Source organism: Musa acuminata, chromosome BXJ1-8 (genome assembly GCF_036884655.1).
Source record: "Musa acuminata AAA Group cultivar baxijiao chromosome BXJ1-8, Cavendish_Baxijiao_AAA, whole genome shotgun sequence".
NCBI classification, from domain to species: domain Eukaryota; kingdom Viridiplantae; phylum Streptophyta; class Magnoliopsida; order Zingiberales; family Musaceae; genus Musa; species Musa acuminata.
The window spans coordinates 1,887,107-1,912,831 of NC_088334.1; the positions used below are offsets into that span (position 1 = coordinate 1,887,107).

General features: G+C 42.7%; 4 protein-coding genes and 1 pseudogene across 7 annotated transcripts; 3 read left to right on the forward strand and 2 right to left on the reverse strand.

The window, feature by feature from the left end:
* Positions 1-9,164, forward strand: LOC135680568 (uncharacterized). Of its 2 annotated transcripts, XM_065194583.1 has the most exons (5): positions 1-513; positions 655-766; positions 6,173-6,287; positions 7,551-8,477; positions 8,616-9,164. In XM_065194583.1, the coding sequence occupies exons 1-5, from the start codon at positions 360-362 to the stop codon at positions 8,874-8,876; spliced, it is 1,569 nt and encodes a 522-aa protein (XP_065050655.1). In that variant the 5' UTR covers positions 1-359; the 3' UTR covers positions 8,877-9,164. The 2 variants fall into 2 exon arrangements, with proteins under 2 accessions (XP_065050655.1, XP_065050654.1); XM_065194582.1 differs by having other exon boundaries at positions 1-766.
* A 3,564-nt stretch (positions 9,165-12,728) lies between these two features.
* On the forward strand, positions 12,729-15,630 carry LOC103994036 (large ribosomal subunit protein uL4c). Its single transcript, XM_009414297.3, has 2 exons — positions 12,729-13,667; positions 15,307-15,630. Exons 1-2 carry the CDS (start codon positions 12,833-12,835, stop codon positions 15,315-15,317), a joined length of 846 nt encoding a protein of 281 aa, XP_009412572.2. The 5' UTR covers positions 12,729-12,832; the 3' UTR covers positions 15,318-15,630.
* A 112-nt stretch (positions 15,631-15,742) lies between these two features.
* On the forward strand, positions 15,743-18,354 carry LOC135680569 (coronatine-insensitive protein homolog 1b-like). Of its 2 annotated transcripts, none has more exons than XM_065194584.1 (2): positions 15,743-17,144; positions 18,077-18,354. In XM_065194584.1, the coding sequence occupies exons 1-2, from the start codon at positions 16,667-16,669 to the stop codon at positions 18,175-18,177; spliced, it is 579 nt and encodes a 192-aa protein (XP_065050656.1). In that variant the 5' UTR covers positions 15,743-16,666; the 3' UTR covers positions 18,178-18,354. The 2 variants fall into 2 exon arrangements, with proteins under 2 accessions (XP_065050656.1, XP_065050657.1); XM_065194585.1 differs by having other exon boundaries at positions 15,745-17,144; positions 18,039-18,354.
* Positions 18,355-18,868: 514 nt separating this feature from the next.
* LOC135588902 (transcription factor DIVARICATA-like) lies at positions 18,869-20,071 on the reverse strand. 2 transcript variants are annotated; one of them, XM_065081242.1, is made up of 2 exons: positions 19,508-20,071; positions 18,869-19,379 (listed from the first exon to the last, which is right to left on the reverse strand). In XM_065081242.1, the coding sequence occupies exons 1-2, from the start codon at positions 19,879-19,881 to the stop codon at positions 19,178-19,180; spliced, it is 576 nt and encodes a 191-aa protein (XP_064937314.1). In that variant the 5' UTR covers positions 19,882-20,071; the 3' UTR covers positions 18,869-19,177. The 2 variants fall into 2 exon arrangements, with proteins under 2 accessions (XP_064937314.1, XP_064937315.1); XM_065081243.1 differs by having other exon boundaries at positions 19,300-19,417.
* Positions 20,072-22,025: 1,954 nt separating this feature from the next.
* On the reverse strand, positions 22,026-24,936 carry LOC135680571 (transcription factor DIVARICATA-like; annotated as a pseudogene).
* Positions 24,937-25,725: the final 789 nt, after the last annotated feature.

Consider the following 25,725-nt stretch of genomic DNA (forward strand, 5'->3'; position numbering starts at 1 on the left):
CCGAGCTGAAAGCACACCCTCGTCTAGCCCCTCTCCTCACTCGGACAACGCAGCGACGCTGTGCCCCCTGCGCCTCCTCCTCTCCGTCACCATCTGCCAGATCCGAGCTAGCTCGCCGACCTCGACCCCTAGTCCTATGGCGTCCTCACCATTGCGGGGGCGCGGTCAAGGGAGCTAGGTTTCCGCAGTCACTGCGTCCCTTTTCTCTTCTTTGCTGCTCCCGTCGTCGCATTCTTGTGCTGCTCCGTGTCCACCGTTTGCATTCTTCCCATTTGCGAGCTTGGTGTGGCGATCTGCCCTCTTCTTTCTAAGTTTGGCGATTCCACCTTGGACGAGGTTGCTTCCTGGTGGGTGGAAAAATGAATCGGAGCTTTAGGGCAGGAGCAGCGACAGGGAGAACGGTGACGAAAGAGGCGGACGAGGAGCTCGCCCTCTTTCTCGAGATGCGCAAGCTGGAGAAGGAGCGGAACAACCTTCTCCTGCACGGCGCCGGCGAGCTCGATCCGCCTCTGGGTAATGTCGTCATTAGGTTTTCCTTTCTTGAAGAAATGACCAGTTTTTGTTCCTTTTACCCTCTCTCGGCCGTCAGCTGCAGATTCCTTGCTAGCAATACGTTTACTTTGGCCGCTCTTTTCTATGTTTCCTGCATTGTAGGGGCTAAACCTGGGACTGCTCCCATATTCAAGATCGCCTCATCAGCACCGGCGCGCAAGGCTGGAATCGATGACTTTCTGAATTCGGACAGTGAAAAGAATGACTATGACTGGTACCCTCGCAATATTTTTCTTTCTGTTCGCACCTTTCTCTGGCTATTCATCGTGTTCTCCGTGAAATGTTTTCCTTTTGCCAATGCCATCACTATTAATCTTGAGGTGTTAGGATCACTATGCTAATATATTGTGAAATGCTTTCTTCATAAGGCACGTCTTGTAAAGGAGGCAAAATGCTTTTGTCTTAAAAGTTTTGGATGACCATAATGTTTATGTCTGCATACTAATATGTTTGAAGGAAACGATCTGGAAGCTCGATTGTGGCATATACGGTATTAAAAACAGTGGCGTCTTTTGGACATTGTCAAAACATGCCAGTGGTGGGTTCATTTAAATGTGACCAATGTTGTTTTAGATTTATGAATCTTAGAATCCAAAAACGGAAAACCTTTGTTTGCATTTTGTTACTCAGCTCAAGGAACTCTAGGATACTCCAATAAATGGTTCTTCTCACCATTTAGTGTTCATTCCACGATTCTTAGTTCCTTGTGCTAGCCGACTACTCAATAACAATTTCAAAGATTCAAATTGTTTAGTATCATATTGTCATAGACAAAACTGTAAATACGGTGTTCAATGTAATACATGTATATGTTCATATCTTTTGGTTTTGTTGATGCTTTGTATAGCATGTAAAGGATTTGTAATAGGCTTGACAACCTTATTTTGGTTGGCTTTTGTAGTCGTTTCAGGCTTATAAACACAGGTTGTGTGTAATCGTCACGTAGAGACAAAGCAACCCAGAAACAAACTAATCATTTTGAGGGTTTTCTAGCTCCGTTGAGTGGTGTGGACTGTCAGCTAGCACAACACCAAGGAGCTACCTGAGTGGGACACGGTTGAATAGGCCTTTGGAGTAGTGCCTAGGGTTGGTTCGTTGTCTTGTTTTGCAATAGTGCCATGTGGGCACTTATGGAGACTTTTGGCTGTGGCAGACCACCTTGAACAATTTGTCGCGTGGCCGTTCAGAGCTTGCGAAATCTTTGTTTGTAATTTGTATTATCTATCAAGTGTTTGCTCAAATGACTGGTTGTGTGATCTCGAGTTAAATGTTTTCTTTAACCCGTCTTCTCTTTTCTAGGTCCTTAAGGGACTATAAGAGGTTTAGGGAAGGTCGATTCTTTGCGGACGGACATGCAAAGGTGTCGCACGACTTAAGCAAAACCAGTTAAGTCCGTGACATATAGTATTAGAGTAAGACAAGCACATTTAGAAACGCTTGGTATGTAGACGTGGGGGACTTAGCGAGGCTGTGTTGAGGGCAGCTAGCTCGCACGACTGTTTAAGGGAAATAGGTGTTGAGATGTAGGGAAAAGAGCCACTCAGAGGAGCAGACATCCGAGATTGCCATTAAAAGGAATGACTAACTCTTCGCGCGAGAGACACAACGAGGACAAGCGAGCTGAGAAGAATACGTAGTGGACAAAGGTTGGGATGCCTGAGTTCTAGCTATGACTTGATGTTGGCAATCAAACTCGATAGTGCTTAAGGCAAGCGGGGTGCTTGGCAAGGGATGAGATCGTACAAGGAGGGATGGGTTGCTCAGTGACCAAAAGAGTTGTGCAAAGCTCACAGAGGTGAGGAGAATTGTTAACTCGAAGAATTCAGTTCTCGTGCAAGGGGTTGTATGCGGATGATGGGCTATCTGTGTCCATCCTAAGACGATCGAAACTTGACGCCATGAAGCATTGAAACTTTCTCTCTGGCATGGGAAGGATATGTTCATAGAAGGTTGAAGTGTGCAATAAGTTCAGCATGTTGTTAGGTCTTCAGGGGCGCAGCGAGGGCTGTATTAGTGAAGAGTCGCAATTTGGCAAGTGCATTTAGGAGGTGGAATAGTGCATAGTTTGTTCAACAAGGCGAAATAGTCCAAAGAGATGGTGGTCTCCAAAACTTCTAGAGGGAAGGATGCGAAAGGAAAAGTTACTCCAACGGGACATATCCAAGAAGGATAAGTTCCGGTTTTCCAAAGGGAGAATAATATGTAATGGATTGATTGTTCATGTTGAGAAGGGATACCTCAAGATAATAGCTCTAAAAAGCTCAATGGACCAAGCAAACAGTGTGGAGTCGTCGCATGATGTCACACAAGGTAATGTGTTGGTGGATGCATTATGAGATCAACTAGGGTATCGACCCAAGGTAACACCAAATGAAGGTACACTTAGAGTCAAGGTGGAGAGCAGACTCAATAGAGGACTACTCATGTCGAGAATGAGTACCTCAAGACAACATCTTCAAAAAGCTTAACAGACCGAGTGAACGATGATGAGTCATCGCATGATCTTGCACAAGGTAATGTATTGGTGGACGCATTGCAAGATCAAGTGGGGTATCGACCCAAGATAACATCAAACAAACACACACTTAGAGTCGATGTGGAGATTGAACTCAACGGAGGACTTAGCCATGAAATGATGGGTGCGAAGGCCACCATCAACTCAAACCAAACTGAGGAGCAGAGCAACTTGGGTGGAATTTGGTGAAGTGCCCAAGCTGCATAAAGGGAGTCGATATAGAAGACGGAACATGGAGAGAAGACACAAAGCTTTCCTTGAACGGAGGTCAAGGACATGAACTCTTGCAGAGACAAGAGTGAGATCATGTTGTTCCATGGGTCCCTCGTTCTAATGGAGTGGACTCATCTTGTATGATGCTAAAGTCAAAGGGAGTTTCGAGGCATATGCACCTTATCTTGGCGAAACATTTAACGAAGAAATTAAGACGACTTAACTTGCAGAGGCAAAGATGGGGTCAGAAGGCTTTGGCACGAGGCAAGAGGATGCGTAAGCAGGTACTCTCGAAGAATATACCGTAGTGTTGTCATTCAAATTGCTACGAAGGAAGCGGTGCATATTGGAGATTGTGCTGGGGGTAGGAGCCCAGAATTTAGACAATGATGCACTAATTTCAGTGAAGTCAATGGACTTCGAGAGCTGGTAGGTGACGGATTGTTCTAAAGCTGTGCTTCGTCTGGGTGTGACCCGAAAGCGAGTGGACGAAGTTCGATTGCCAAATGAGCAAACACAATTAGAGGTGACAGAGGCCTTACGATATGTTGGCAGAGGCCACACAGGTAAAGATTGTAGTTCGAGTTTATCACATAAAGATCATAATGTAATGAAGATGCCACTAGGAGACGACATGGTGGAGCGGATCATGGTGGAACAATTCGAAGCAATGTGACACACACGAGAGAAGTCTCATGAGGGACTTGATCATACATAGGCATGATCAGGAGCTATTGGGAGCTCCATTTCGGTGAACAACATAACGACAAGAAGAGTTATGGATTTAAGGAGTAAATGTCATTATATCACAGAGGCAAGTCTTCCATGCGTGCATCAAATTTTGCACAAGATAAAAGTCTTGATCATCAGTATATGGGGGTTATGTACCATCAAGGGAGAATTTCGAGTGCAAGTACCAATGAGTCCCATGAGAGAGACTTGATCATACAAAGGTATGATCAGAATGATTGCTCTAAATTTTATATTCGCTTAAGGGAGCCCGACAAGTCGAAAGACAAGGCCGAGTGAGTAAAAGTTGCTACCAAGGACGCAAAGGGGAATAGAATTGGTGCGAGCCCTGCAACATGATGGCAGAGGCTATTCATAGGAGTTGTAGTCTGTCTGTCCATCGACCAAAATGAATTGCTTGGAGAATACAAAGGTATTAAAGCAAGTGGTTGAAAGGGGTAAGGAAGCGATGAAGAGCCCATAGGGACTTAGTTATCTAAAACCAAGCGTTGGTAAAATGGAGGTGGACTTAAAGGAGTGCCATAGTGCTATAGAGGTAGATCAACCGATCGCGAAGAAAGGGATGCAGATGCGATACGATAGATAGTATGGCCATGGGCATGGCAATGCTATGGTACCGTCTAGGCAGGATTTTTATGGAGTCATCGATCCCTTGCTCTCATAAAGGGAGAGTGCTTGGTCCTGAAAGGGGCTGATGAGGTGGAGAATGCAGAGGCAAACTCTAAGTACCGAGACAAGATCAAAGGCAGAGGCCAGGAAACTTCGTAAGACAGGTGTCGACGAGCTTCTCATCAAGATAGCTGAAAGTGAGGGACTTCGGGTCGATGCAAGAGTACTCGACCAAGGAACGAAGTAGGCAATATGCGATGCTGTACCTTTTCTACTTAGAGGAATAGACGACAAAAATGATAGGGAAGATGGTACAATCCCAAAGGTGACTACAACTATTGAAGACTTGCTCTAAGTCAGGGCGAAATTTTGATTTTTTAAAGCAAAACTTCTTGCATTTCAAAAGTTCGATGGAAGGGTACCGCACGATTTAGGCAAAACTAGTTAAGTCCATGACAATACAACATTGTGTATCCTAAATTATTATTCTGAAGAACTAATTTCTTAATATGTATATGTTGTTAACCTAAACTAATTTTGAGGCTTATTTATTTGTAAATTATATTTGCACTTCATGTCTCTTCTGTGTCGTATATGTATCTTCATGATAAGCAATTAAATATTTGAACCATAGTGACTGTTTTCAAATTTTCATATCTTCCCCTAAACTTCAAACCACCACCAATTTCATGTTAAAAGATGGGCTGGAGGATTGACACAAAAGCATGCATGTCAAAGCTTTAACCATTGCCAACACATCTAAAAGCTTACCTGCTTGATGATATAGATCTTTGTCATTTATCTTCTAATACTTCCCCACGCATCTGAGAAAGCAAAGTAGCTTAAGTGTCATTTTAGATTTTTAACCGAGCACCAACTGATCTAAAAGCTTAAGACTGAGGACTTCCTGGTCCAATAGCATATTACCACCTTAAGATAATAGATAAATATCATTTATATTCTAACATGGCGAGTCACTAATAATTAGTAAAGTATCGCAGGCCTGAAATTAGAACCTGACCTCGATGCCCAATCTACATATGACTTGTTAACCCATAACCCTGAAGATCCATGCTTCTGATATAGGTATGTGTCCAGTCCTGTTGGCAGCCTATTCAGATGAATGGATGGAAGATAATAGTTTGCTTGGATGGAGTTATATTAAGTTAATGATGAAGATAGTTATCAAAATATCAGTTAATGTTATTTATAAGAATTTGTACATTGGTCATATATTGTAGATATGTAGGTGTATATTAATTTCATGTTTAGTATTGCACAATTCTGAAATTAATATATTTTTTGCCCTGAACAAATTTTTATTTGCTTTGTAAGCTTGAATGCGCTATGACATTATTAACTTCTGATGTCAGATTTTATGATTTTATATGATATCTTCTTAATATGCAAATTTGATAAACACAAAATGATGAGAATACAATACAATGAAGAAGCAGCAAAGTTCAGAATAATCTAATTGGGTAGTTATTACTTGTTTAACTTTTATGATGTAATTTTTTTTTCTTTTTGTAGGCTTCTTACGCCACCAGGTACTCCACTTTTTCCATCTCTAGATACTGAATCTAAAAGATCTCCTGCTGGCAGCACTGGGACTCCAAAAGCTCGCCCCACGGTGCTGAAATCTAGGGTGAGCTGTCTAACTATGTATCTCCTTAAGCTTGCACATAGCAGATTCCATGCCTATGTTAATGTGAATTTGGACCCACAAGAAACCATGGATTTGTTTGATGCATATTCTAGTATTACTTTTACATTTGTATTATTACAATAGGCTTTCTGGATATATGTTGCACCAGTAAACCATCTACAATTTCTCTCTTTGTTTATGCTGGGTTGAGGTGCTCAACTCTATGGAAAAGAATGACAAAGAAAAATAATTGAGCCCAACTTCAATAATTGGTATCTTGTTAGTATAACTTTTAACTTTCATTTAAAGTTAGTAGAAAACTGCTTCTCCATTAAAACCTAAAAGGTTAGGTAATTAAAATATAGGACTCAATCCTTGCATCAATGTGTGAACTTGGTAGGTTATGGGTGGAAGAGATCTAAATCATTGTCCATTTTCGCATAGTTCCTTCTACAGCTTTCATGATAGAGCATTGAACATTTCTTTACGATTCCTCCATGTCCTAGAAACCGCTAACTCTACTTATATAACTATTATTTATCAGGCTTCTCAATTTTGGATGTGCCATGAGTTCATGAAATCATCTGTACAAATTCTAGGTAATCCAGTGTCTACACATTCAATCAGAAGCAAGGGCTGTGCAAGAATCATCTGTTGCATATCCAAGTTCTTGCTTAATTCACTAACTAAATTGTTCTCTTAGCTTATACCTGAGGCCTTGGAAGTCATCTAACCATATAAAGATCAATCAGGATGTTCCTAACCAGTACTCCTATAGCTTCATGGTTAATTATAGTTTAGAAAGATTTACAAATCTTGATAATCACATCCCTCTCTCTCTCTCTCTCTTTTTGCATTCCATTTTGATAAACAAATAGCTTTCAGAACTGGCTTTTATCTGATGTTTCTTTCCTCAAAACTCCCTGTTGATCTGACTGAAAATCAGTTTCACTAACATTTTGACATTAAATGCCATGATTAGAGAATTTCTTTGTTGGCCATACATGTCAATTTGTTTTAAGTGCTGAATTATAGTTATGGTCAAAATTTCTTTATTCACTCCAAACAAGTTGTCCATTTTTGCTTGTCAAATCCAACCAATGTGCCGGTGGAATTATTCTTCCGTCACAGTTGGACAATTTTGATTATGGAAACAATGTTTATGTATGCAAATCTTTATGCAAATACATTTCTACAATGAATTCTTTGGTGCATTGCTTTATTCTGATGTTACTTCTATGCACTATAATGTTGTGTTTTCAGTTAGCAAATTCTCCAGATCCTTCAAGGAGCACACTGGCACCAAGGCAACCAGCATCATCATCTGGCTTGAACTCTGCGATTGGAACCCGCAGACCATCATCATCTGGTGGTCCTACTCATAGTTCATCTAGACCTGCAACTCCAACCGGACGTCCAACGTTACCTGCTGCTTCAAAACCAACAAGACCTTCCACTCCCCCTTCTCGAACTACTTTGCCGTCAAAGTCATTGGCTCCACCACGATCGTCAACACCTGTTAGATCTTCCACGCCGACATCCAGGCCATCACTGCCGGTAGTCAGCAAGCCTTCATCAAGGTCAGCTACGCCTACAAGACGACCTTCTGTGCCATCTACTGTATCATCCAGTTCTGCTCCATCAAGTAGATCATCTTCTGTCACGAAGTCAGGTCCAACAATATCTAAAAGTTCAGTGCCGCCACATGGAAGCTCTCCAACCATAAAACCTAGACCATTGAAACCCACAGACATCCCTGGTTTTTCTCTGGATGCACCCCCAAATTTAAGGACATCATTGCCTGAGAGACCCTCCTCAGCTTCTCGGGGTAGACCTGGAGCTCCCAGCAGTCGATCATCTTCTGTTGAGCCTGGGCCAAACATCCGTCCAAGGAGACAGTCTTGCTCTCCATCCAGAGGGAGGGTTCCAAACGGTAGTGTTCATAAAGGCACTTCTGTTCCACCATCAAGCAGACCACAAGCAAGTGGCAGTGACAATGTGAACCCTGTTATAATCGGAAATAAGATGGTTGAACGCATAGTGAACATGAGAAGACTTGCACCTCCAAAGCAAGATGACCAACGATCAAGCCATAATAACCTCTCTGGCAAGTCTTCTCTTTCACCAGATGGTGCTGGTTTTGGGAGGACTCTGTCAAAGAAATCACTGGACATGGCGTTGAGGCACATGGTATTTATATATCATCTTTCATATCTTTTGCTCTACACTTAGCCACAACATCCTGCTTTTCCAAGATTGTTATCCATCTTTAATGGGCAAATTTCTGAATTATGATGCAACCTTGACTGGATATCTTTGCAAACGCAGGATATAAGGCGGAGTGTTCCTAACAGTTTGAGGCCATTGATGGCAAACATTCCAGCATCATCCGTCTATAGTGTGAGGTCAGGAGCCACCAGAAGCAGAACAGTCAGTGTTTCGGACTCTCCTCTGGCCACAAGCAGCACAGTCAGTTCTGAACAAAGTGTCAATAATAACATGCTCGGTCTCGATGGAAGTGAAATCGAAGATGAGATTACTAGTGATAAAAGGGGCAGGTGCCCTCCTGCTGTCCCCAACACCAGATGACTAAACGGAAAAGTTACATTCTGACTAATTATGTGGAATCTAAGGTGAGTGCTTTTAGTCTCTCCTATGAATTGTTACTGGAGTAGCCGAGGAATGCCTATTTTTGGCCCGACCTGATAATATTAGTACTTCAAATTTGATCTGTCCGGATTGCTTGTTGGTGGCATTATGGTACAAATGTATTAATCATCTGAGTCTCTTCTACATGTGGAAGTAGGTATTCAATGAATTGTATGATCTGTTACCACACATTTCCAAGACCAATGCAGATTGCTAAGCTTCCTATTAGCTCTGCCATTTTGCAAAGCTGATAATGTATATTTTAGGTAATACTGAGTATATTTTACAGTAGGAACACCCTGATGACAGATGGGAGTGTAATATCTTATGTGACATTGGGTTAAACGTTTGTGTCAAACAAAGGTAAGATTAGGTACAATATAATAAGGTGGAAGTCTTTGGATTTGGACGTGCTTTTTCTTTTGGCTATCATCCAACTTCAAATTTAATCTACTGTCTTGGAAATTTCTTCAATCATGATCTGTGTTTCCTTTTTCTCTATGAACAACGAGTATGTGACTTTTTTGCTGCAATAGCTCGTAGTAAACTCTGTTAAAAAGTCATCGATGTTCTTCTCGGCCCAATATGATTTAGACCTGTGTGGGTAGGGTTATTCGAGGTATCTCTAAGGTGAAAACATCAAGCTTTTGAGGTGCCACTTGCATAGAGATTGAGGTCGAGAGAAGTTTCTTAATTTGATTTCTTTGACACTTAAATTAGTAACAAGAGATATGTTGAGCCAAATATTTCATGGAATACTCTACAGGAAGGAAGTTTTTAATCGCCACCAACAATCTCCCTTGATCTTTTATCCATGCAGGCGACAAGGGAGGGGCAACCCATAACTACCCGTCTTGGATCTTCCTTGCCTCTGTGAGCAGACAGGTGGAGGATGGATTTCGTTTTCTCCTTCCACCTTGGACATCATGTAAAAGTCACGTGTCAAATGATAATTGACTAACAACGTACTCCTTATCATTTGTCTCCTTCCCCAAAGCTTGCTTCGGGGCTCTCGTGAAAGGGATCCAAAATGTGACATCTAGTTCATTTGACACGTCAAGTTTATAAATTTTTGATCCATCGTCGATTTGGTAGCACATCTAGTTTGTTCGACATGTCTAGTTCATTGTGCTTGAGCCTCTCATATCATCGAGGGATGCACCTTGGTCGGACGAGGTTGGGTTTCCCGACCTCCTCGTATCTTCCCGACTTGGTCGAGTTAGTTGACTGCCATGGCTTAGGCAGAGGAGGGGGTAGGGTTTCCTGATCTCTATGCCTTGGGCAAAGGTGGGGGTTGGGTTTCCCAACCTCCCCGCCTCAATGAAGGTGAGGATCAAGTTTTCCGACCTCCATGCCTCGGGCGAAAGTGGGGGTCGGGTTTCTTGACCTCTATGCCTTAGCGATGACTGAACCCCTCCCCCTTCGCTTGTAGTCATCGTCGAGGCGTGGAGATCAGGAAACCTGACCGTCGCCTATGCTCGAGGTGTGGAGGTCAGGAAACCCAACCCCTGCCTTCGCTTGAGCGGGGAGGTCGGGAAACCTGACCCCCTTCTCTACTCGAGTTGTAGCAATCAACAAACTTGACTAGATTGGGAAGAGACGAGGCGGTCAGGAAACCCGACCTTATCTGACTAAGGTGGATCCATTAACGATATGAGCGGCATGTCGATGATGGATTGCCACTAGCAACACTCAAGCATGATGAACTAGACGTGTCGAACGACATGGCACCAAATTGGCAATGGATCGAAGAGATATAAGTTTGACGTGTCGGATGAACTAGATGTTGTACTTTAGATCCCTCTTGACCTTTGGGGGTGTTAGGTAAATGAGGAATGGTCGACTAAAAGACCTGCGATATAGGGAATAATTAATTATACAATACTATGCTTGATGATACTTGACTCTTCTAACCGATGTGGGGTTTGTCGGGAATGTTCCGTCTTTTATGTACTGTAATATCTTATCCATCGAGCTTGGCTCTTCTTTGACTATAGTCATGTCGTGCTTCTTAATGGTTTGGGCTGGCAATGCTCGACCAACGACCAACCATCCTTCGGTGCTCAGGTCAATCCTAATCTAGCAAGTGCATTAGCTTGTGCATTTTTTTCTCCGAGGACCCATAACACATTAAGTCGGGAGAAGCTATGGGTTAATTTCTGCACCTTGACGAGGTACTTTGCCATGTTTACAGCTCGGGCCTTCTAGTTCTTCTTCACTTGATTCATGATTAGCTATGAGTTACTGAACATTGTCAGGTCCTAGACTTGAAGCTTTCGGGCGAGCTGAAGTCCCGAGAGAAGTGTTTTATACTCGTCTTTATTGTTGGAGATTTTGAAGCCAAACCGAAGAGCTTGCTTATACATTTGTTTGTTCAGGCCTTTTAGGATGAGTCAGGTATTGCCTCCATCTAAGGTGGTAAAACCATTCACGAATAGCGTCCATGCAGGTTGGCTATGCTTGTCAACTTTGGGCTAGAACTTCTCATTTTGATTGTTGGAACTCTTATCGCATCTCTTCTAAATGTTAGTCCATTTGTTGTAGTTGGATCTACAAGGAATCCTTCGTCAAATCCATCGATTGGGTCTCGGATTCAGCTAGGGTAGAGTGGTGGTGCGATCCATTAAATTATACGATTGGGGACTAAAGTGCCCCCTTAATCGGTGGTTCGACGGGTCTTGGGCGCTCTTGGGATGTTGGCACCACGTTGGATGGGTGAACCTTGATGGGTGTTGATGTTGGTAGCAGTTGAGCCGTTGATCGTGATTAAGCTGGTGGTATTACTTGTTGGGTTAACTAGGGTAAAAGTGGAGCGATGACATATATCATGTCCGTTAACATTTGCATTTGTTGAGTGAGATTCAAGAATAACTTGGGTGGGATGAGTAGGTGGCTCAGGGTCATCCCTAGGGGTGAGAAACCTATGTCGTTGAATAGATGCTAGTATTGCATCGACGTTTGCATTGAGGTGGATGCGTCAATATACAGAAAGGGTGGGTACTACCCCCTTAGGTGAAAATACTCTAGGTCGAGGGCAAAGCCTCATCGCTTGAGCGTTCATTGAGAGGATTGACGCCTTAGTCAGCCTGATGTGGTCCATATATGTATGTGCAAGATTGTCCGATGTGCTTTTGAGGTGAAACTATCGAGCTCCCAAGGTATCACCTACACAAAGACCAAGGTCAAAAGAGGTTTCCCAATCTGATTCATTCAATACCTAAGTTAGTAACCTAAGATATGTAAATATAGACACGAGTGGTCAAAAAGACGATCACTCTTTTATTGTATTAGAGATGAGTTTTTATACTTGATCGTTAAGTGACATAATATTATATGAAATATTTTACAGAAAGATAGTCTCTAATCGTTTCCAATAATCTCCATTGACTTTTTATTCATGCGGACAACAAAGGATCAGTGCATAATTGCTCACCTTAGATCATTGGCCACTTAGATAGATAAGTCATATGATTGGTCACATGTCGGATGATAATTGATTGAAGATGTAATCTCTATCAAACTCTTAATTTTAACTTTTTAATTGTAGTATGATGATCACAATACATGGCTGTTTTCTATTTTTTTCTATGAAACATTTATGTTGCATATTTATATATGATGTGTACTGAATGCAAGATGAAAAAAGAAAAGAAATCCATTATTATAGAAAAGGCCGTGCGTATATCTACGGTACGTGTACCTACGCACGTGTCGTTCACGTGCTATAAAAATTCGTGTTAATATTATCTATTATCTATATATGCGAAAATTTCCGGGTAATTACGACGAAGGTATCGGAATGGGTTGGATAAAGGGATAGCCTTCTTCCGCCACAACCCAGTAGCGAAGCCAGGTCGAAGCGAAGCAAAGATAAGAGGAGAAAGGGTAGGGCAAAGATGCGGATCTCTTGTGCGACAACTCCTTCCCTCTCCTCCTCCTTCGTCGCTTCTCCGCTCTTCGCACCCAATTCCCATTCTTTTGCTAACGTGTCCCTCGCCAAGGCCCCGTCGGCCGTCCGCCTCCGTGTCCGCTGCGAGCTCGCCGCCATCCCCGTGCTCTCCTTCTCCGGGGAGAAGGTGGGTGACGTCCCCCTCGACCTCAAGTCCGCCCCCTCCGACACTGCCCGTGCCGTCGTCCACCGCGGCCTTGTCGCCGAGCAGCAGAACCAGCGCCGCGGCACCGCTTCCACCCTCACCCGCGGCGAGGTCCGCGGTGGAGGGAAGAAGCCCTACCCCCAGAAGAAGACCGGCGGCGCCCGCCGCGGATCCCAGCGCACCCCGCTTCGCCCCGGCGGTGGCGTCGTCTTCGGCCCCAAGCCGCGCGACTGGAGCGTCAAGATCAACCGCAAGGAGAAGCGCCTCGCTCTGTCCACTGCCCTCGCCAGCGCCGCCGCGGCCGCCGACGCCCTTGTGGTGGAGGACTTCGGCGAGGAGTTCGAGGCCGGGCCCAAGACCAAGGAGTTCGTGGCGGCCATGCGGAGGTGGGGGCTCGACCCCAAGCGGAAGGCCATGTTCCTGTTGACGGAGGTGTCGGATAACGTCCTGCTCTCCTGCAGGAACATTGGGACCATCAAGCTGCTAACCCCCAGAACGCTCAACCTGTTTGACATTCTCGACTCAGAGAAATTGGTATTCACCAAATCGGCTGTGGAGTATCTCAATTCAATGTATGGGGAAAATGCGGAAGAGGAGGGGGATGGAGAAGAAGAGGAGGAAGAGATTGTTCTTGCAGGTTAGTTTAGTACATCAGAACCTCTAATCGTTTTGTCTCTACTAGTTCAGTGAATCATATTTTTGGCTCTAGATTGTTAATGCGAGTTATGAACCCTTCTTTTCTCTTAAATGAAATTTAAAGCTTTATATAGCTAACAGAGCAGGGATCTTCAAATGAATTGTGGAAGAAGTTTACCGAAACAGCAACTATCTGAAAGTTATTTGTTTTACAAGACAGAATAAGCCCTTATCATCACTTTCGGTCGGACAAGGAAACAACATAGACAGTAGGATGATCTTTCTAAATTCTTCTCTTCAGCTTGTCAAATGGTCTCTTTAAGTATAACATGGAATCTTCCCTTTGGAAGTAAGATGTTTATAAATGGTGGCATTTAGACATAGCAACACAGTGATAAGTGAATTTTTATTTTCTTCTAATCCTTTAGTCGTGGATAGGTGCTAATTAGATATACATTTTACTCACTAGGATGCACTTGGACATGGTTAGAAATTTTCTGATCGAATATATGACTACTTGATGTTTAAATACTCATGATATATGTAACCATCATTGGACATTAGAATTGCTGTTTCTTAATGCCTTCAGCACATAATTGTGTTGAACTAGTTGTCTAGTTTGCATTCTATAGCTTTATTGTCGAACTATATTAAATACTTGTCTAGGATTAATTGAAGCTATGTTAATAGAAAAACTAGAAAGGTAGCAACTTGCGATACGGTTTGAATGGTCCAGATGAAAACCAACTTTCCGACCAGCCTATCAGAAAATAGATATGATATTCTTATTTATAAGTCAGTTATCTTTCTAAACATACATTTTGAAATTGTCAAATAATCTTCATTATAATATTGAAGTTCCTTTTGGTGATATGATGTTTGCTTAGACCTAACCATAAAATAAATTGATGAGTCGATTATTTCTTTTCCTTGGATCCTTCTTGTCATGGCTGCATGTTAGTCGGATATACTCTAGTTTTCAATACATGATTATTTAATATCCCCAAACTCATCACATAATGCCATCATTTAGAATTAGAGTACTAGAGTTGCAGGTTTTTAATGCCCTCAGCAGGCTTATATTGAACTCATAGGCAAGTTCGCTTTCTTTCTCTTTCTACATGTTTACCCTGGAATGTTTTTTTTTTTCCCCTTTCAGTTAAACCATATAAATATCGCAAATAAAATCATAGCAACATAACTACGTGATGAATGGTCTATAGGAGTTTCAGTTCTGGTTTACAGAAGTGCTAATATATATATAAGCCCTTAGGCCATATTTGTTACGGGGGCTAGACACTCCAGGATTTCTTTAAATAATGCAAGTGTTGATCCAAGTTTTGTTAGAAACATCTTTTCATGTTTGGCTATATCTTTTTAATTCCAACCTGTTTTTCTTTTGTGTTTGATTGGGGGATTTTATGTTTATCTCGGAACTACGAAGCTCTGTCCCGGGGGTGTTGCCTTAGGAATTCAAATCCCCATGGTTCAGACAGTTAATTGGAATTTCTAAGCTGTCCAATTCCAGGGACAGTATAGAAAATCCCCATTGAATCTTTATACCAAACATTGATCTTAGAATATAGTATTTGATTGTGCAATGACGATCTGATGGGAACTCTTTCTTTGTTGGCTTTCAGGAGACAACTAAGATCATACAAATCACGCTCATTATCATGTGCCGGAGTCCAAAGACTTTTGTCCTATTTTGATACAAATCAAGTTTTCAGCTTGTTTTAGGGGGCATCAGAATCTTACATCATGAAGCAGGTTGGATAGTTGCTTCTTGCAGTTTGTCATAGTTATAAGCTGTAACTGATGTAGGTTTCATTGTTTCCAGCTTCACATTCTCATGAGGTTTTTAACTCCATGGAAATTTATTGTCCAATTGGTTTCTCGCAGACATGTTAATATCTTGTGTATTTTGAACATTACGAGTTAATTGGCATCTAGTTTGTGTCGAATCCTGAGGTTTGCTTGCTGTTAGCTTAACAAGGTGCGATCTTAACTTGTCATTAATTTCTAGTTGCCAATCGATTTATTATTAGAACTCTTTTCTCAACCTTATCCCTCTGATAATGCATGATAACATAGATATTATCATGTCGATCTCAGGTAGCAGATCCCCCATCAAAACACACTGTTTGAGTTATAGTGAAGATCTATTGTTCTTTTCTTCAAGTGCTTATTGGTTTCTTGTTCTTCATGTCTTTCTTCAAAATTGATTAGCTGAAGTCCACCCACAAGAATCTTCTAATCTCGTCCTTCCTATTTATGAAGTCCACCCACAAAACACACGCTGAGTCGACGATCGAAAACGGAGATGACGTAAAATTCTCTGCAAGCGTTTGCGTGGCGGAATGGCAGGGGATTACCTGCACTGCACTGTGAGCTGTGACACTACGGAGATCAATATCTAATTTTCTTATTTACATATAATTTTAGTCTGCCGCCACTACACACCACGCGTGCAATGCGCGTGTGAGCTCGAGAGTGATCATAATAAACTATGTTTCCCACGACTACATTATTGGTGACGATGATGAAGAAGCAAAAGGGGTCATCATAATAATCTCATCTCCTCTTTCCACTGCTTGTTTTCTTGTTTCCTCCCTCCTCTCCTCTGCTTCTTTCGTTTCGTTCATCCAATGTGAGGAGGAAAAAAGAGGGTGAAATGCCCTGAAATTTAGGGCTCGATGACGAGGTCGCCCCGTCGCGATCGTCGGATGCTGCCGCCGCTGCCTCTCGCCCGGATTCGCTTGGTTTGCCTCGTGATCGAGCTAGGATTCGTGGTTGGATTACTAGCTTCTGTTTAGTTGTTTGTTTCTCATTGCCGTCGTCTGCTGCTGTCGTAGAGATCGGAGAGGTTTGAACGGGAATCTGGTGCTGGAGTCTGCCGCCTCCTTCGTAGATACTTGCATTTTCGCAGCGGATCTGGTCGGTGAATCCTTTGTTGGTTGGGTGCTGGGTTGTGTGGGTTGACGGGCGTGGGGAAGAAGGATGGAGCAGCGGAGCAAGGTGGGGAATTTCGTGATACCGGACACGGCGTTGGAGCGGGTGATGGGGTACATAGAGGACCCTCGCGACCGGGAGGCCATCTCGCTGGTGTGCCGAAGGTGGTACCACGTCGACGCCCTCTCGCGGAAGCACGTCACCATCACCATCTGCTACTCCACAAGCCCCGACCGGGTCCGCCGCAGGTTTCCCAACCTGGAGTCCCTCAAGCTCAACGGCAAGCCCCGTGCCTCCATGTTCAACCTCATCCCCGAGGACTGGGGTGGCTACGCCGGCCCCTGGGTCCACGGAATCGCTGAGGCCCTCAGTTGCCTCAAGACCATCTACTTCCGCCGCATGATTGTTAGGGACGACGACATTGGCGTGCTCGTTAGGGCCAGGGGCGACAAGCTCAAGTCGCTTAAGCTCGACAAGTGCTCCGAGTTCTCCATGGATAGCCTCAACTGGTCGCCCGTTCTTGCAAGTAAGTACGCCCTCCGTTGGAACGAACTATTCTTGTTTGCTTCTTTAACCTTCTGGTCTTTCTTGGCTTATGACATCACGTTTGTTATTGCCTTATCTTCTCATTTCATTTAATCTCTGTCTTATTTATCACGTTAATAGTGCATGGTGCCGTCATTTATGCCTTATCTTGTGCCCTGTGGAATGCAATGGATTGTATATTCTCGCCCTTGTAGCGGGAGATTGCTTGTACACTCACCTGATTCTTGTAGACAGCATTTTGGGTCTTGGCTAACCTCCAGATTTGAACTCTTGTGCCCAGCAGAAAATCTAGTGCTCTTTAGTTCTTGATTGCATACTTGTTTAATCTTTTTATTGCTTAATTTGATGTTTGATATCCTAAATTGGTAACAAAACTTGGTGATAGCTCACCTGTCAATGTGGTTTGTATCTAAAGGCCTATCTTTCTATATATGTTGCTCTCAAGTGTGATATGATTAGGGACTGTTGAATCCAATCATTTAGAGTTAAATCAACTAGTGTAGATAAATATAAGCAACCGGAATGGCAAGTCCTCTTAAAGTGTGGGAGTGATCAGCAAGAAGTTGGCTTTTGACTTGTTATATCATGATGAATTGTATATTAATGTTGATTTTGATGCTTGATTGTTCTTCATCACACCGAAATAGTTTTCTTTTCTTCTTGTTAAGGAAAACTATATACAAAGTTCAAATTGTTTCATAAAGCTTGTCCATTATCATTGTCCTGTATCTTAATGGCTGCTGCAACATCTTCTCACCAAATAATCAACTTATCTTCTACCGAATACTTGAATGATTAGCAAGAAGCTCCTTTGATTTTTCTTATATCCTTAATTTGTCATTATACTGGAGGATATATATATATGCCACTACAGGTGACTTCTTCAAACGAATCTCTCGCCCATGGTTGCAGGCTTGCGGCCAAAGCATCACCATCGGTTGAACAACAGCAACAGTGTCATCTACAGCACGTACATGACTTTGCGATCTAATATGCTGAGCTTTGAAGAGTAGACTTTGTGCTGTAATGTTGGATTTCTGGTCAGAGGGGATGGACTTGGTAAAACACTTAATCCTGTGGGCCAGCCATCCCTTGTCTACATGCTTCTTCTGCTTGTTAAATTGGTTATCTTAGATTCTTCAGATCAACTCCATCTCCATAAAGAAGGGGAATTTATCCAATGGAGGATATATTGCTACTACTTGTACAAAGATATAGTAAGGTTTTCAATTTCGATTCATATTGATATATCGAGTCCTGCTCGATATGGTATGTATCGAGTTATACATCAAGATATACTGATAGTACGTAAAACAAAAAAGCTAGAAAATCTCTAATGATGCCTGAAGGTAACTATTTAAAAATACCAAGACATATCGACTAGTACGTCTCAATAAGGATCAAAATTTGAGGTGTATCGATCAATATACTTGATCGAAATTCGAGATGTACCGATCAGTATACCTCGGTAACGATTAGATTTTGCTCATTACCACTTAGTATAGATTTTATATCAATCGATACGAATCAATGATTGTAGAGGACGATCCATATACCGATATCCTCTCAGATCGATATGTAACACTCGTACCGGATGATATATATTGAAATTAAGAACCCTCGTATATAGTTTGGATCTCCATATGTTTAAATGACCTTTGCGATATTTTGATTGTCATTAACTTGAAATTTAAGCAGTGCAACTGAAGAAAGGACTCATCTGTGCTGTGTGCATCTTATAAATTTAAAGCACATCAGACACAGCAAGGCTGACGTGCATGATCTTCCAGCACGTACAATGCCATGATATAGATAGCACAAGGTGAGTTATTTAGAGGCCAATGAGAAATAGTATCTCATCCATGGTGGGAATGATGACTCTATTGCATCTCAAATATTTTGGAGAAGTGCCACTCTGACGTGCATGATCTTCCAGCATCATACCATAAGGTGTCACTCCATCATTTGGTTGCACGAATTGCCTCCCCTGCGCCGATGAACTTAGCTAGATGACTATGATGGAGAAGGAGGCCTGTTATCCAGCAATTTGGCAGTACTACTGTCATGTATGCCGGAGCTCCTCTTATCTTCCAGTCTGCTGAAGTACTTTTGGGCATGAGAAGCCACCTGAGTAGGGGTTCTGCTGGTCACCAAATTCCGAGAAATATTTCTCCAATCCCCCTTCCCATATTTTTTGAGACCAAGCAGAAATCGCCTGCAAAGGCAACACAGACTTCCATTGTTACCCGATACCTTCCACCATCCCAACGAACAAACTCAGATACACTTCAAGCACCAGCAATATGAGCAGCATTAACTCAAACACATTACGAGTGCCCTTACCAGTGCTCCTCGTCGGTCCAGGGAACTCTTTTCTTCCTCTCTTGATCCGATGCTGCTCTTTTCCCGCCGACGCATGGAGGCTGCATCGACAAAGAAGAGTCGTGGCCAGGACACGGGACCCAACCGGCTTCCATCTCGCTCACGTAGTCCAACGAGTCCCGGTAATGGCTCACGACGTCCCTCACGGCCTTCCCGGGGATATACGCCGCCACCTTTTCCCAGCGGTCAGGGGTGTCCTTGTCGAACCTCCTTTTCGCCACGGCATGCTCGAATAGCTTGTTCTCTTCTTGGGTCCAGTTCCCGGTTCCGATGCCGTCCGCGCCCCCTTTCTCGCCCAGGAACCAACTCGCCATCATCCCGCAGATGTTGCCCATCTCTCTCTCCCCCGAGCTAAAGATCGAAACTCGAGCTAGATTCTAGCGGAGAAAGAAGCAAGACTGATGACACCTTCGGTCTGGATGACTGTACTTGGAGCTCTCTTCCTCTATCTGATATAGTGCGTTTCCACTGTCGTGAGATGTGAAGGCAACGTAAGAAACCAACTAAGGTGGGCTGTGATGGGTCCTCGGTGGCTTCTGCTGTGGCCACTCTATCGTCCCCCATTTATTTATAACCTTATTTATAATATCAATAATATTTTTTTTATTTATAATAGAGATTGCTATTGGCAATAATTTACTTCATATAATTTATTAAATATAATATCTCAATTATCGATCATATCATTATTTTTTTATAATCCCTCGATTACTATTATTTACGCAGACAAAAAAACCTTAACAATATATCCTTTAATTATTTTTAGAATCTTAGTTGTTGACATTGCCAAACATATTCAAAGAGAAAAAAAGGAAAAGAAAGAAAGAAAAAAAAAAGTATCCAAGGATTTTTATTAGAATTAAATGATAAATTAAGTTAGGAATATTAAAGGTTATAAAATAGATTACCAATGGAAAATTCCTTTATAGATACGGAAAGGACAAGATGTACACAAGCATAAAGCTCATGCATGCATGGCGGTCACAATCAACCTACGGGCACGCACATCAAACACTAAAATACAAGTTGCAGGCAAAGGTCGGCAGCATCCTGTCGATACAAAGTGGAGTGCCAATGCCTTGAATCGTCTGAGCCGCTGCAGGTGACTTGCGCGCAGACAACAACTTCGTCGCCCATGGTTGCAGGCTTTCAGCCACAGCAGCAGTGGCAGCTACAACAGGTACATGACTCGGATCTACTGATTGATAGTAGACTGGGTGGTGTAATGTTGGATTTCTGGTCAGAGAAATCCCTGTTCTGTGGGCCAACCATCCCTGTTCTACATGCTTCTTTTACATGTCGAGTTAGGTTATCTTGGAATCTTCAGATGAACTCCACCTCCATAAAGAAGTGGAACATGTCCAATGGAGGATTCCAGACCACATAGTAGTGCTGCTGGGTTGTGCTTGTTCCATGAGAACAATGTCAAGCCTGTGGCAGAGATACTCATCGATAGCTTCAAAAATATGCATCCTGAATCCCTGTTGCTCGGGGTAGGTACCTCGGATACTTTTTTTGTGTGGAACAGTCATGTAGCTTCTCAAGCACCAGCTGACCAGTAACTCTCAGTGACTTCTCATTTGGGAAGAAGAAATTGAGAGTGCAAACTGGTATCATGAAAATAGAACTTGAATTCTAGTAGAAGCATAAGTATTCAGAAATGCTGAGAACTTTCTGATGTGCATGCATTGGGTGTTTAGGTTGATGCTGGAAATATCAACTTCAAATTGAGGAGAGTTCCTCAGATTATCTCAAGCTTCCCAGAAAAATTAGCATGTGATGACAAAGACAACTTTGGCTGCATCTGCTAATCAGCACCCACTTACCAACCTGCAGTACTCAGGGATCCACAGTTAAGACTATATACGCCAGGAAACGTTCAAAAGGAAAAGGAATAGAACCTCAAGAAAAGAAGAGGATATGGATGGGAAGCATGAGATGCCAAGCTAGTGGAGTCCAGACTTAGCCCCAACCTTAGTCAAGTGGTAAAGATGAGACAAACAAAGCAATAGGGGACTTTCAATAAGTTAAAGAAAATGGCTACAGAATCAGTATCACCATTCATGGCCATCAGCAAAGTTGCAATGTTAAAAGAAGTGCAGTGTGACTCAGCCACACTCTATTGAGAGATGAATGGTTGAATCTTTGGCATTGGTTTTGCATGATACACAGACTGAACCAACAGAATCAGTTCTCATACAAGCTCATGTCTGATTTGATAAAAGGAAGCACACAGAGTGACCAGGAAACCTCCAGCTACAAAGAAAACATGCATTCAGTCATTCCCTGGTAAGAGCTTCAGTGTGAGACAGTTCAGAACATGCGATGGCCAATCAACCTGAAGGTGTAGTGCAGATCTTCGATTCGATTTTTTGATGGTCAAATTTGAAATTTAAGCAGGGAATAGGAAGACAGGATTCACGTTTGCTTCTTGCTGCGCAGAGCTTATAAAATTAAAGCACATCACAAACAGTAAGAGTGAGGATACTGCCTTGATGCAGGTACAAGTATTATTTCTGTAGTGTATAATAACCATGATACATACTATAGAAAGAAAACAAGGAATGAGCTCCAATTTTGTATCCTTGAACTCTCTTCGGACAGTAGGATCACCAACCCTCATTCACCTTCTCCGAGCCTGGATGCATTTCAGATTTTTCTCTGAATCTTGTGATTCTCTGTAGGATTGTTTATCACATCCTTTCTTCTCAACAAACATCCATAGATGATTTGTTTAGCGGATAGTTGGACTATAACTAATCATCCATGGCAGCGACGATGACTCGATCGATCGCATCTCAAATAGCAAATCATGGTCCTGAACCACGATAGCATCGAGTGTGCCACTCCGAGGTGCATGATCTTCTAGTTGCAGACCATAAGGTGTCGCTCCATAATTTGGTTGCACGAATTGTACTCCCCTGCACCGAAGAAGTTAAAATTGTAGTTGCTTCATTGGGATGACTCGAATCAAGGATCGATGAGAATGGGGCCGACGGTATCGGTGTAGAAGCCAAGCTTGTCTGAGTGGCAGGATCAGATGACTGAGATGGAGAAGGAGGCCTATTATCAGGCAAATTGGCAGTAGTAATGTCATGTATGCTGGACCTCCTCTTATCTTTGCCACCTGAATTAAGTCTGATGAAGTACTTTTGTGCATGACTAGCGACTTGGGTAGGGGTTCTAGTGATCACAAAATTCCGAGATATATTTCTCCAATCCCCTTTTCCATATTTCTTGAGACCAAACAGAAAGCGCCTGCAAAAGCAACACAAACTCCCATCGTTACCTGACACCTTCTACAATCTCAAAGAACAGGCTAAGGTACAGTAGGAGCACCACCAGTATCAAAACTATATAGCAGGATAAATCAGGCATCATAAGACAAAGTTGGCAATATGAGCATTAGATCGAATAGATTATGAGCGACTTACTTGTGCTCATCTTCGGTCCAGGGAACTCCTTTCTTCCTCTCTTGATCCGATGCTCGCGCTGCTGACCTCTTCCCACCAATGCAGTAAGGTTGCGTGGACGCTTCGAAGCCGTAATTGGTCTCCCAGTCCAGTGTAAAAGACGAAGAGTCGTAGCCAGGACATGGGATCCGCCCGGCTTCTATATCGCTCACATCGTCCAACAAATCCCGGTAGTGGCTCTCCACGTCCCACGCGGTCTTACCGGGGATAGACGCCGCCACCTGTTCCCAGCGGTCAGGGGTGTCCTTGTCGAACTTCGCCAGGGCATACTCGAATCGCTTATTCTCTTCCGGGGTCCAGTTTCCGGCTCCGATGCCGCCCCCACTCATTTTCTCGCCAATGAACCAACTTGAGCTGGGGTAACACGGCACCGTCGCCGGAGGAAGGACTTCCATCCACGACCTTGTCGTCATGTCGCAGATGTTGCCCTCCTTTCCCCCGAGCTCAAGATTGAAACTCGAGCTTAGATTCCACTGCAGAAAGAAGCAACCGGAGGCAAATTCAAGAGAAACGGAGTCGAGACCACACACCAAGAAGCCCAAACTATTTGAATAAGAGGAAAAAGAAAAGGTCTTGACAACTTGAAATTGAAGAAAACAAACCGCAAATAGATGGACAGAGGGTTCAAGAGAATTCGAGGTGAGGTTTTCCAAGGCCCTTGGAACGTTGTTCCGCAGGTCAATCGAGTAAGAAACTGAGCAAGAGGAGGCCAACACAGAGAATCCAAAGGAGCAAAACAAGAGAAAAATTGAAGCAGCTCGAAAGATCACGAGTACCCACAAGACACACAAAGAAGAAGAAGGAGACGCAAAGACGTGACCTTTCTTCTCGTTGGCTGAACTCGGAGGCCCTCGGTTGGGATGGGTATACGGACCGAGGAAAGAAAGAAAGAAGAGAAGAGAAAGAGGAAGCAGTGGATCTATAAGCCGATTGGCTCCTTCGTCTCCTCCTCCGACGATATATTCCGTTGCCAATGGTGGTGAGATCTAAATGCGAAGTAAAGAAGAGAAGACACGTCGGGGGGCTGTGATAGGCTGTTGGTGGAGTCTGTGGCCGCTCACCCTTTTCCCCCCATTCCTTTATAAACAAACGAGAAGAATATATAGTAAAGCTATTTATGACATCATCAATAATATTCTTCCTTTCTTTTTTTGTCTGAAAAAATATATATATTTGATACGACATATTTTACCTACCAAGTCACATCAGGTCAGAATACGTACTAAGGCATTGTTCGGCCTCAGAAGCCCCGAGACAGCGTCGCCCCCAAGACACGCTAAGTAAGAATCTGTACTAAGGCATTGCTCGATCTCGGGAGCCCCGAGACAGCGCTGTCCCCAAGACACCCCAAGTCAGAATCCATACTAAGGCACTGCTCGGCACGCCCACCATGCCAACCTGCATACGATCGACCCACGTACAGTAATATAAAGACCCATGACCAGCATCTGGCCAGAAGAGGAGGAAAAAAATGAATCGATCACTCGACTGACTTGCTCGTCGAAGGGGCCTCGTTGGGTGATCCCGACGAGGGTCATTTTCATAGAAAAAACTCAGTCACCTTACAAAGACGAGCGGTCAACCACCCCGGAGAAGGAGAGACGCGGCTTGGCATACACAGCGCCCGGATCAGCACACCAAAGAACGCTGATTAGCACCCCGTCACGAGGCCCGATCGACCTCAGCATTTAGCTCAGCAAACAAAAGACTTCCGACATCGACTCGTGAACCAAGCCGTGCTGACTCATCGTCCATTTGTTCATTAACAACATTGAAATTAGTAAGATACGGAACTCACAAACATTCCAACCGTCACATAATATCCTTTACATACATGAGACGTGTATCAAAATAGATGTCAAACTTTTAGCATCCATCCCAACATGAATAATAAAGAGCACGTTCTCATCTTATGTCTTTTTTTCTCTTCTCCAATGTGAGTCCTGAATAAAAATTAGGATAATTTTCGATCGATCGGCTCAAGTCAGATAGAAAATTATTGGAATTGAATTATCCAATACCTAAACGATATCACAACAAGTATTCTATATTTTATGGATGGATAGATCTACATGTACTTCTAATATAGTTCGATAAAAATATATATTTCTTGATTAAATAAAAATTTAAAAATAAAGTTTATAATTTTATTTTAATATAAGAATTAATTCCTCGTATCACACATCTCATTTGAAATGAAACAGAAAGATCTGATATTAGTATATTCTTAATATTAATTCAAAATAAATCTATACAGATTAAAAATTATTATTTTTTGCACAACTAAAGAAGGTTTTTTTTATTTATTTAAAATTTTCATGGCATGCTATATTCAATCAACCTTATAGATAAATAATGCTTGTTCAAACATAATAATAATAATAATAATAATTAAAAGCTGGTTCGTTTGTGATCGAACTTCCTACACTTCTCAGTAGGCAACAGTGAGGAGGAACCCATCCACTTATTGTTCTCCTCCGGCAAGAGTTATGGAATCTGCACTATGAGACGTCTCCGTCGACGACAACATCGAGTAGCTCATCCCAATAAGTCAAATCACATGTGACTGAAACAAGTCTTTTTCTTTCCGTCTTCTCTCACTTATATAGACACAAATCTTCATAAAGCGAGAAGAATAATAGTTTGCTATTAAATGATATTATCTGTATCTTCTATAATATAAAGCATATTATTTCACTTTAGTGA

Bases quoted from the DNA above. Each gene is read 5' to 3' on its own strand.
- LOC135680568 (XM_065194582.1), top strand. From the start codon at position 360: ATGAATCGGAGCTTTAGGGCAGGAGCAGCGACAGGGAGAACGGTGACG. The intron at 767-6,172 runs GTACCCTCGCAA...TTCTTTTTGTAG, and splicing joins GAAAAGAATGACTATGACTG to GCTTCTTACGCCACCAGGTA. The intron at 6,288-7,550 runs GTGAGCTGTCTA...TTGTGTTTTCAG, and splicing joins CCACGGTGCTGAAATCTAGG to TTAGCAAATTCTCCAGATCC.
- LOC103994036 (XM_009414297.3), top strand. From the start codon at position 12,833: ATGCGGATCTCTTGTGCGACAACTCCTTCCCTCTCCTCCTCCTTCGTC.
- LOC135680569 (XM_065194584.1), top strand. From the start codon at position 16,667: ATGGAGCAGCGGAGCAAGGTGGGGAATTTCGTGATACCGGACACGGCG. The intron at 17,145-18,076 runs GTAAGTACGCCC...CCATGGTTGCAG, and splicing joins CTGGTCGCCCGTTCTTGCAA to GCTTGCGGCCAAAGCATCAC.
- LOC135588902 (XM_065081242.1), bottom strand. From the start codon at position 19,881: ATGGGCAACATCTGCGGGATGATGGCGAGTTGGTTCCTGGGCGAGAAA. The intron at 19,380-19,507 runs GTAAGGGCACTC...TTGCCTTTGCAG, and splicing joins TGGACCGACGAGGAGCACTG to GCGATTTCTGCTTGGTCTCA.